At 42.1% G+C, this 12,198-nt stretch overlaps 1 protein-coding gene across 1 annotated transcript; it reads right to left on the bottom strand.

Moving 5' to 3' along the window:
* Positions 1-7,312: 7,312 nt before the first annotated feature.
* Positions 7,313-11,971, bottom strand: MELLADRAFT_94239 (uncharacterized protein; the record flags this gene model as incomplete). The annotated part of the gene is made up of 12 exons (XM_007417100.1): positions 7,313-7,960; positions 8,027-8,245; positions 8,312-8,415; positions 8,475-8,592; positions 8,682-8,931; positions 9,015-9,144; positions 9,207-9,320; positions 9,394-9,497; positions 9,546-10,465; positions 10,544-10,632; positions 10,709-11,429; positions 11,498-11,971. The coding sequence occupies 12 exons, from the start codon at positions 11,969-11,971 to the stop codon at positions 7,313-7,315; spliced, it is 3,891 nt and encodes a 1,296-aa protein (XP_007417162.1).
* Positions 11,972-12,198: the final 227 nt, after the last annotated feature.

Below are 12,198 nucleotides of genomic sequence, written 5' to 3'. Positions count from 1 at the left end.
AGGATGCATGTGCAGAGGCTCAAGGAATCAAAGATGAAGGGACCCTGTGAATCAGGAAAGAGTTACTCAAACATTGGAGTTGCATGTGAGGAAAGAATTACTCAAACATTGGAGTTGCATGTGTTCAGACTTGGTCAATAAGTTGCACCATGTCTGTTTCATAGTGACACACCAATGTGCCCACACAAGAGTGTTTGTTGAAATATTCAATCGACAAAGAGAAAGACATTGTGGATCAAATTAAAATTCAGAATGAAAGAAATATGAAAATAGTTAATCATAAACCACCACAGTGGATTGAGAAGTTTGATAACTTATACATGATACTCTAAATTCAAATTACTTCTCTTCCCCCATCTTTGGGAAGAGAAGTAAGTAATTTCACTACTATTGTTTCTTTCATTTCATGTTTGATGAATTGATTAATCATTATATTATTTATTGTGATTGATAGGAAATTTGTTCTCTTTGTTATAGATCCAGAGATCACTTATGTAAATCCAATAACTTATAAACTAACTATAGAATCAAATATCTGTACCAACTTATACGTCAGAGTCTTTGTTTAGAAAAGCATTGTCTTGATTGTTAGCTTATTGGTGCTGTGGTGCATACCATCAGGTCAGAGTCTTTGTTTAGAAAAGCCTTGTCTCAATTATTAGTTTATTGGTGCTGTGGTGCATACCATCAGATCCTATTCCAAGACTCCAAATACATTCATAGTGTTTTTCCAGTAGTGATCTTGGGTCATTGAAGATTTCAAAAAGGCTTCAGACCTCAATCCCTTGGTTTGCCTCACAATGATTGAAGTCTACTACTGTATATGGATCCCCTTTCTTAACCAGAAAATACAACCTCTCATTCTATGACCTGTCTTGGAATGAATTTGTTCAGGTCCCAAGGTTGGCCAGAAAATCACCCTAATGTTAAAATTATTGACCAAACAGTGCATATGCATGATCATCTTTGTCAACAACTTTTAACAACCACAATAATCTGAAATCTGAAATGAATATATATTCTGATAAGACTCAAGTCTGTTTCATGTTTCTGGTATTGATTTTATACTTTGTGTTTGCCTGCCTTTCTTATAAGCTCTCCTGCTATAGTGGGACAATGAGGTATCACAAAAGATTCACTTATGTAGTATACTTGATTATCTATGTCTCCCAAATTCACTCAATGATGTTCTTCCTAGTAGCCATCAACTCGAATGATAATTGTTGATTTTCATTCCTTATCAATTGCAACAAACCGCAGTAAACCTGAATACATCATATTAAATATTGTCCAGAGAATCTAGATAATACAATCAAAGGCACCATGATAACATCAACATTGAATGAAACTAACACAGTGATCTATCAGAAGGCCTATACTACCAAGAATCACAAGCAACAAAATGTTAGTTGCTTGAATACTGCATATACAGATCAAATGTGAGTTGCAAGATGAGAATTGGCAATTGGCAAGCAAGGGCATACTTATCAACAAGAATGATGAAAGTCACAAATTGCAATCAAATGAAGCATACTTACCTCAACAGAAAGATTGAAATAACTATATGTATTGATTTGGAAGATGTGATGCCAGTGAAAGATTCATTGGTTGTAATTGATTGACCTCAGTGAAATCAGGAGGTAAGGGTGGTGACAATGCAGCAACAGATACGGTACCACAAAAAGGTAGTACCCAGTACCGTACTTGGGATCAGATACAGTACTGAGTACTGAGATTGCCTTACGTCTCCAAGGATAGTATCATACACCTTTCAAGAGATAGGTACAGTACTGTACCAGTACCTGAGTGGCAAATGCCAATACGGTACAGTGCTGTACCTAGGCAGGTACCACTTGGTAGCGTGGCAAGTACCTCTTTGGTACTGTGGCAAAGCAGCTGTTGTATTGACAAAAAACATGTTTAAAGTGATAAAGAAAGATAAGATAATTAACAAACAAAATTGCATTAGTGGTGCAACTTGACAACAAGGACAAAGGCTATCAAGTACCTTGCTGCTTCAGTACCCAGCGCCGTAACTGTGTGTCAGGTATGATACTGAGTACTGTACCTGAAAATAAAAATGGGACTGGAGCCCCTCCAGTATTGTACCCTGCACCAAGGTACAGTACTCCCAAAAGCTTGTTTTCAATCTTGTTTGCTCAACTGACTCCTGTAGTCGGTTGGTTGACAATATTTTTATATGAAGGCTGTCCAAGCATTGAGGAGGCTGAGATGAGGATCAAAGCAATGACAGAAGGATTACTTTCTGAAATAACATGACGTTGAGTGGCAGAAACAACGCGAAGACCTGGACAGACAGGTGATGAGTTTCGAGGCTACTCAAAGAAACTCAGAAGTGAAGAAGATGGGCAGAGGAATCGACACCTTACCTGTGAGAAAGCAGGAAAAAGTAAAGGTGGTAGGGAGGCTCTAAGCTTCCAGGTTCCACATGATCATATATTTCTTTCACGACTTGAATGAGAAAAAGAAAGAGAAAGAAAAACAGAAACAGTAAAAGAATTTACCTGGACAGACAGGTGATGAGTTTCAAGGCTACTCAAAGAAACTCAGAAGTGAAGAAGATGGGCGGAGGAATTGACGCCTTACCTGCAAGAAAGCAGGAAAAAGTAAAGGTGGTAGGGAGGCCTATACAAGAGGGTGAGTACCTTTCCAGGTGTAAAAGAAAAGGAAAACTAGCGTGAGGATAACTAAAAGGACTCACTCTAAGCTTCCAGGTTCCACACAATGAGGGGGGAACCAGAAGCTTGAGAGGTACTGAGTATATAAGAAAAAGATTTGACACGCACAAAAATGACCCTGAAGCAAGGGGGAACACAACTAGCCCAATTGGGAAATGGCCACAGAGAAATTGGATAAGAAGAAAAACACACCTAGCTACTCATGACCAAAAAAGGAAAATTTGACACACTGACTCCACCATCCTTATACCCAAAAGAGAATGAACCAAAACACTTCACTCAACTTCCCTACCATTTCTACAGTTGGCTGATTGAGCTCGTGATGTACTTGAATTTGAGTCAGTAATATCATAACACTTTCACCATTGATAGTGAGCTTGAGCCATTGTGAATGGTATTCTTGGAGGTTGTCAATAATTGCTGATGAGCATTCAAATGTTGGTTGTTCTTGTTTGAGTGTGTGGCTCATTGACTCAACACAAGTGATTTTGTCAGCCTAAGTCTCTAGGCACACAAGAGTTGGATGGAAAGATATTTGAATGATGAATTACAAGCTGTATATCTAAAGCTTGATATTTAATTTAAGGGAAGGTTTATTTTTCAGTTCCTTGTAAACCAAAAAGATGTAAATAATATAGTTGTTTTCTATATTAGTATAGGGTGCAGAATGGCTACTGCTGCCTGAACACTTATTTAAAGTCAGTACTTAAGATAGTCTTCTGAAAGGAATACAGCTCAAGTAAACAGGCTTCCAGGCAACAATTCAGTGCTAGCTTGATAAGGCAAGATTACCAAAAAGCAGAAATGAGCAACAAATGAATAACAAGTTTCTCGAAGGAACCAAGTTGTAAGATAAAAAGAATCTGTTGAGTTATAACAAGATTTTTAATAGTAAAACGTGGAATTTCTAAAAGAAACAAGAAAAGGAGTTTGAAGTTTTGTCAGCCCTGAGTACATATACATGTACCCAAAACTAACTTGCAATAAAGAATTATCATATACAAACCTAATTACATATACATACGGCCAATAGACAGTATGTAACATGTAATAAAACATATAAAAATATTAATTACATATACATCTACACTTAAAACCACATGTAGTATGTTATAAAACATCGTCAACACCTCATAACTCAGTGTCAAGAGTCAAAATGCTTTGGTTTCAAATGCTTATACTACATAATATACTTAGTGTGTATATGTAATTAAGCATAATTAATAATGATCATAACAATCATTAACAACAAACCCTAAACCAATGTTGTGATACAAACAAATACCACTACAGTTAGGTTTAGAGAGGAGAGTATATAATCCCCTCCTCTCCCAGCATTCAAGAAAATCCCCCAAGCAATTTATTACACACATCTTTTAAAGAACCCTTTAAAGTTCAATTGAAGTACATAATCAAAAGTCTTATAATAATAAGACTAGTGATTCACTTCATATCTTTAAAGCAGCTTCCTGACTAAAAGATAAAGTAATCTCTTTCTTCCCCTTTCTGGATCCTCTACTTTCCCTAAGTAGAACATTTCTAGGTTAGTGACCTTCCAATTAACTTCAAGGTTAGTTACCTCTTGAACAACTACAGGTTAGTGACCTATATCAACTCACAGGTTGGTGTACCTTCTGAACAACCATAGGTTAGTGACCTATATCAACTCTCAGGTTGGTGTACCTTCTGAATAACCATAAGTTGGTGACTTTGTAACAACCAGACTAGTGACCTTCACCTCACTCTTTAATCTGTTACTTTAAAGATTAAAGGAGGGCCTTGGATCCAGCCTTCGTACTTTATAATAATTATTAATTATAAATCAAACCTCCTTTCAAGGAGGCATCTAACTGTAGTCTGTCTGGACTTATCCAAACAGACTATCAGTCTCTTTTACTTTCTTTCTTTTCTTTATTTCATTTTGTAAATACTACACATTTGAAATAAAGAATCAAATTCCATTACTACACTACCCATTTTCCAACTTTAGTGAGCATAGAGCACTCTCAAAGAGTACCCAACCCTCACAAGTCTGGTGAAGATAGAAGATAACGGGAATTCAATTGATTATAGGATGAATAATCTTCTTTCTAGCTTGGTAGCCTCTGATTTACAAGGAGTAACTTTTCTCTTGGCTTTACCAACCATTAGAATATGAGATGGGTCAATTCAAACCCTGACTGGTTTGCTAACTTCTCTCTGCCTTGCTAGTTACATAGTTTTGGCCTATTCCGGGTCTTGTTTGATCCCTTTGACCGGGCAGGGATAAAACAGAACCCTTTGAATTGATTGTTATTCTAATAAGTTAAATGAAATCTTCTAGATTTCTTCATCAATTTATTTATTAGAATTTGTCTCTTCTTTCAATAAAGAATAACACTGTAAAAATTTGCACTGTTGAAACTTGAGTGTAGAGGTGTAATTTTTAATTCATTTTTATTTTATTGTGTAAGTACTTTCTGTCAATGTGCTAGAGGTACCAAGTGTTGTTTGTGCCAGATCAATGTCAATCAACACATTCATTGATTGACGAGTTATATAAAGCAAAGTTCTTGTCTTTGTCTTTGTTTTTGTGATCCAAAATTCTGGTTTTTGAGAGTCTTCAGAAGGCTCATAAGATTTGATATCAGGTGAAGGGGTAGGAGAGGGGTCTGGAACTGGTTTTTGATATCCCAGTCCTCCATTGACAACTTCGACTTACCAAGTGCCTTTTTACAATTCTTCTTCTTTTGTCTCTTAGTCTCTTTTGGTATTTTGTGTGGTGCAAGCTTATTTGAGTTGATTTGAAGCCAAGGCTGTTAATAGCCTTTGAGGATACAATCATCCTTGCTTTTTCTTTTGCTAAGAGGTGATTGGTACAAGAAAGGATGGGTAAAAACAGGGAATGATGTGTTGTTCACAAGTGACTTATTCATCTGAGGAATATGTGATGTTAGATTGTGGATATACTGATATTTACAAGGGATCCACATCATGATCTTTGGTTTGATAATCTGGATCAATAGACATGCAATAGAGCTTGGATGGTTGGAGGACAACTGATTGAGGAGGCTGGGGGTTTGTAAATCCTTGGCATCAGAATTGCAGTCTGATGAAATTGTGATCACAGGATGATATGGTGTGATAATCCACAAATTGGCACCATGTGGGTTTGGAATAACTTTGTCCAGGATTAGCTGGAACTTTGAGCTTACTACAGCAGTTGATTCATCTTCTGATTTGGAATTTGACAAAGCATCTTCTGAAAATTTGGGCTTGTTGAAGTTCTTCCATTGCTTTTTTTGAGCTCTGCATGCTTTTGCTTGCCTGTGCCATGGTGTTGATGAGGGTCTATAACTGAATTGAGCTACATATGATTGACTTGGAAGTGGTGATATGGTGAGTTTTTCCCTTATAGAATGGGTTGAATGTGGCAATAAAATGGGAAACATAAAACAGACCTCTGCCAAAGAAACCACTGTTGGTATTACTGGAGCCTCCACATTTGGGTCTTGGGGCCAGGGTATGGTTGAGATGAGTGGATCAACTGTAGATCTGACTGTCCTACAGCACTTGCTTCATTACATTGTACACGCCGGGCAAATTGAGGTCATGGAGTGAATACAGGTTGCGCAGTCATGTTGAAAACAGAAAATATTTTTGCACCCTGAGTCATGTCACAGCTGCATGACAAGTCTTCATGTATTGCACCCCCACCAGTCATGCAAGTGACATGGGTATCTGGCCCACAATAATGGGCCAATACAGACCTCATGAGAGGCTTATAGCTATGTGACATATACATCTCAGTACATACTCAAATACATGTGATTGGTATGATTGATACAGAGTGTGTACAGGATAATGAGTCCTGCATGCGTGACAGGGCCCCCAGGTCCTGGCATGCATTCAGGACTGTGCAACCTGTATGCACTGCATGACCTGAATTTGCCCGGCGTGGTAGTTTTGAAAGGGTCTTGTCCTGTTACCAGTAGCAACAGTGATTTGTAGGTTTAAGAGCACCCACTATGGTTGCGTTAACTCGGTGATTTAGCGTTACCCTAACGCTAAAATACCAACAGGTCCACTATGGACCTGTTTTAGACCTGCGGTCCGTACGGCTGCGTCAAGTCTTGCACTTCGTGTGCTCAGATTTACGCAAGCCTACGACTTGATTTATCGTAGGAACTAGGGAAAGCAGACGATAAATCATCCCATAGTGGATTTCACGCGGTTACCAACTTTGGTAAAACACGCATGATCAAACTTCGCGCTCAGGAACGCAAACTTTACGATAAAACACTCCCACCATAGTGGGTGCTCTAAAAGCCTCCTTGATCAAGGCTCAGGGCATCTTGCACAACAATTGAAAGGCCTCAATGACTGTCACTTTACCCGGGCAGTCAACAATTTGTGCGAAAAAATTACTCGGGCTCCCGCCGATATAGATGTCTGATGAGCGGAAGGCCACCACCGCTACCAGTTATGTCCTGGAGTATGCGTATAAAACTACGGGCCACTAGATACAGTCCTGACGGTCATGAATAACATTTACACACTCACAATACATGTAGTTGTAGCAACTCATTCTAGAAGAACAAACTGCAAAGGATACTCAACGTTTTTCCTACTTCTCATTCTCCAAATATCAATTCAACTTCATCTACCGCTGGTCCACCGTGATGCACTGGGCTCAGTGGCGACTGTGGCCCAAAATGTGGCGAACAATGTGGCGAGCGTGTGGTCGCTGATCCACTCACGCCGCCAGGAGATGTGATGAGGTTTGTATCGCGCGAGCCGGTATTTGACATACCAAACTCGCTATCAATATCATCTGTTTGGTCCTCCTCCTCTTCTCGTCCGTCCAAAACCACGGGTCGTAAAGCTGGGCTTTTTTGTTCGCTGCTCTTTCGTCGGCGTGGAAGCTGTGAAGGGGATCCTTGCTGGTTCAATTGTTCTGATGTCTTCCTTTCTTCTTCCAAGGCCGTGATAGTCTCAGGTGAAAGATGTTCCCATTCAGCTCGTCGACTGTAATGGTCTCCATCTTTGAACTCATCTAGTGACGTCATGTCCGATGTGTCCGCGTTCCCTCCATCCGCGCCAAATTCTCCCCCGAGGTACCCAATCGAGGCAATGCTCTCTGTGTCCGAGATATCCTCAAAATCACCAAGCAGTTCACCAAGTCGATTCCAAGCTGACGTTGTAGCATCATCGTTCCGTTCCAGTAGGCCATGACTGTTCACCGAATAGTGTGGATAGAAAAGACTTTCGACTTCATAATCCTCGAGAAATCCATCGATAGTGGATGTGGGGTCTAACATTCGTGAGTTATCATAAAATGACCGCACAGGAGGAAATGCGTCTGTATCGTTAGCGTTTTGCAGGGCAACCGACTGGATAAGGCCAGTTGCCCCTTGGCGATCGGCTGGGTTCCAAGCGGCGTTGAGTTGGTTTGGAGCACCATCTGTTGCCATGACAGATGGCCGACGGTACAGGTGAGGTGCAAAAGCACCGTAATGTTTACAATTGTAAAAGCTGACAAGCGATCGCAAAGCTTGTTCCTGAGGCTGAAGTTACGGAAGACGAAGTCAAGAAGGCTGCAGATGGCGTGAAAAGACGTTAAGAAGGCTAACGAATGAATCTTCCACATCGCCATCCAAGTCAACTCCCAGAAGCCATTCGTCTCGTAAATCCGCGCGGCAGTTGAGATATATAGCAGTGATGACCTTCATATTGGCTTGACGAGTCAAAAAAGAACTCGACGTCAATTTGGAATTAGGAATATGCGCTGGACACAAATTAGCCTGCCTTGTCTCCATTTCCGCCCACAATACGGTATTTGGCTCTTGATAACCTTGAGAACATAGAGTTGTAAGGTAGGCTGATTTGCGCGAAGTATCCTCTTTAAGATGGCCTGTGGTGGTCAATGCAGGTATGATTGAGCTCAATAAAAGAGAATCCGAGGCATGTGATGAACAGAAACTGCTATAATGGACTACCTACCGAGCTTTTGTACTGGACTAAAAGCAGTATGCGATGTATCCTGCCCTTGGTCAGTTTTTGTAGAATGTGAACAAAGTTGATTGCAGCAAAGAAATTCCTCCAAGAATAATCTGTGATCAGTTCTACTTCCTCGTCACCCGCCCGGGTAGTTTTAGTGATGATCGGAGATATATTTTGCTGCATAGGTTCTTCGTCAGGGTGTGTTTGAGCGGAAGATCGCGATCCATGTAAAGCACAATATCGGAAGAAGCTGATCCAATGGAAGATATTGCGTAAATGTCTTTGTTAAATTCGACAAGTTCTCAAGGATTGGATGATGCTTAAGTCACGCACTTGTAATCCTCGCATTCGTTTTTTGTCTTGACTTGGGTGGCGACCTCTTGAAGACCAAACATCTTCAGGATTAGCAACAAGCAATTAGAATCAACCAACAGTTGAGCCAAGTAATGGAACTTCATAACATCTAAGATACGTCTCCAGTCAGACCCAAAGACAGTACTCTTCTCGCATCATAGGATGACTCACGTGATGTCTTGAACCACTTGAGGCTCAGGATCAAGATCGCAGACACGGCTTTGGATGTGATCTCCCGGTGTCGCAGGATGTCAATGTCCTCAATAGTTGGTGATGGCTTGGCTGCTCGGAAAATGCAGCATCAAATACGTCAAGGATTAACACTAATCATGACCGATCTTAGCAACGAGTCACTGACGTTGCTCCGCATCGTGAGAGTTGTTAGGATTGGTATTGGCAGTTACTGTAGCGAGTAGTAACTTGAGTAATACGATGACCGCACTTTGCATCTGAGGTAAAATACTTCGCTAGATTGGGGCCAAACAATTTCAGTCGCACTGGAGAGCTTACAAAAAAATGCTACGGACATAAATCAGTTCTACTCTTTGTAAACGCTGGGTGTCCATGGCATCCTGTTTCAACTTTTTGGACGTCGAGTTATCCTGCAAGCGCTCCGCTGTCGCAACATCACATCGAATCTTGGCCTCAAGATCAATCAACATCTGCAACGAATCAGGGATCAAGGACTCATTTGCAACATGATTGTCACTAGCTGGTGTGGGTTCTAGCGATAGGGTTGAAAGTCGGTTTGTTACACCCTGCAGCGAGTCCCGTTCTCTGTATTTCTGTGACTTGGCTTCTGCAGCCGCTTCGACTCTAGCTAAACCAGACTCGTCGGCCATAAACTCTTCCCGAACCTTCCAGGTTTGCCAGAGTTCCGTACTAATTCTCAAATGACTACGGTAGAGCTCGCCTGCTTCGTCGATACTTCTTGGTACGAGAGACGGAAGGCCAGCACTGGTCAGCTTGGCGTTGGCAGGGGAGAAGGGAAGTACAAATGGTCGTGTTTGATCTGTTTGAAATTGCTGTTTCTTGGGCTTCTGTTGTGGGGACGGAGGAGGCGATGGAGCTGGTGTACCGGGCTGGAGGTTGTGGTTGCCTTGCATTTTGGTGTGTGCCGATGGATCATGCGGAATAGAAGGATTGCCAGGGTGATACATGGCACTGGGTCTGATCGGGGTAGGGGCAGCAGCGGCAGCGATACGGGCAAGATAGACCTCGGAAACGTCTGAGGAGACATAGGTTGGATATTTGGCAAGAATCTCCTTCCGAAAAGTGTGAAAATCAATAGGTGAAACTTTGAAGGAACTAGCAGGTGTCGAACCATCAGGCGGGAGGCTTTCTATAGTTCTGACCATATGTTTGACCCGATCAACATCGCGCATACCACCAAGCGTGGCAAGCATGCTCTTCCACAAGAGGAGCAATAACTGCGAAACTTTTCAAACGTCATTTGGGAAGACAAACGCAATTTGTGACTTCGAAATCATGAGTGTTGATTCACTCACTTTCTTAACAGGGTAGCCTTTCGCATTTTTTTCACGCAAGCCTGCCACCAATCCAAACATGTAGATTGGTAATGGTGGATCCAGCCCCACTGGAGAAGACAAAAAGAAAGCGTTGAGTGACAAGCTGTCATCGTAATATCCTTATTGAGGTCAAATATCTCTCACTCAATTCCTCCCCCCAAGCATCGTCCCCTCTAAACACTTCGACCATGAAATAAAGAACTGCTAAATGAATTGCGAGTTCACCGTTGATCTCTTCAAGAAAAGCTTGCCGGTCATGAGGATGCAGACATGGTCCTGAACCCGAAGCAGGGGCAGTTGATTCAGGAGCTTCAGGCAGGCTGCTAATCCAGTCATGTCGACCGCCAACTCCTTTCAGAGCAGCAAACACAGCTTCCAAGGCACCGGCTTCTCGTAGGACGCGTACGTTGTGCATGATAAGATGGACGTGGTGGTTTTTGGACGTAGATTGTGAAAAAGTGCCTTGAGCAATGTAAAGTATTCTACGAGCAGAGTCAAATCTAATTTCTGGATCTTTGTCTTCCAATCGATCAAGCAAATGAATGATATAGCTCTTCTGCAACTTAGGTTCAGCTTCCGTCCACGGTGGGGCCGTCTGGGTCTTCTCCTTCGCCCATTGAGACCAGCTTTTGGTGGATCCAGGTTTGTGGTTTGGAGGATTGCAGGTTGGAGAAGAGGTGCCGTCGCAGTCATCGCCCCACATTTCTTGACCTTCCAAGACACCCGGGACTTCAACATAAGAATAGAACTCATCGAGCTCATTGATGAAAGTATCAGAGTCTACGCCAGGACTCTCTGATAGGTTTGTGGGTGGAGCAATATGAGGCGGGTACGGATGGAGGGACGGAAAATCATATACAGATTGCTGGTGAAAAACAAAAGGGTCAATGTGCTGCGTAGGAAAAAACTCAGCTCGTCAATACTATCACTCACGCGCTCACGGTTGACGCCTTTGACCATTTGCTTCAATTGACCAAGCGTGATACTATCATTCGCAGCAGGTGACATAGGCTCCGATTGAGGTACCGTTCCAGTTCCACCAGCGACACCACTCGTAGAATTTTGCCCACCGGTTGTCCCAAGAGTAATCTGACGGCCTTGAGGGCCACCACCGCCGCTGACAGTAGTTTGACCAGGCCCTCCATGCCAAGGTTTTGGTGGGATATGAGAAGATTGAGAGCTAGCTGATGAAGAGCGACGTTTCAATAAGATCGGGTTGATATACGGTTGAGAAGTACCCAACAGCGGAGGTGCTGAAAGGGGTGTAAGGGAGCCAGGACTCGGAGAATATGGTGAAGCTGGGGAAGATGATTGATGATCGAGAGTGGTATCAAGTCTGAGAGTATCACTCGAACGAGATAGATTGAAAGAAGGAAGTGTGGAATCTTGATTGTCTTCGGATATCATATTGCTTTGATAGATTGATATCGGTGGTTGATTTCTTTTCTTTCTCTTGTTTCCTTCTTTTGTTGATAATGAAGAATGATGCATGAAGGTGGATAACGAATGTCGTCAAGTCCATCAGTCTCGACACTGGGGGGAGGACCGAGTCACTCGGGTCTACGGGAGCACGGGGGGACTTTGACCGCCTGGCGCCGGTGCACCCTGACCGCCCTCGGACTGTCCTTCCCTCC

This window comes from Melampsora larici-populina (genome assembly GCF_000204055.1).
Source record: "Melampsora larici-populina 98AG31 unplaced genomic scaffold MELLAscaffold_68, whole genome shotgun sequence".
Lineage (NCBI taxonomy): Eukaryota > Fungi > Basidiomycota > Pucciniomycetes > Pucciniales > Melampsoraceae > Melampsora > Melampsora laricis-populina.
The sequence above is the reverse complement of the archived record's forward strand: the minus strand, read 5'-3'. Positions and strand labels throughout refer to the sequence as shown.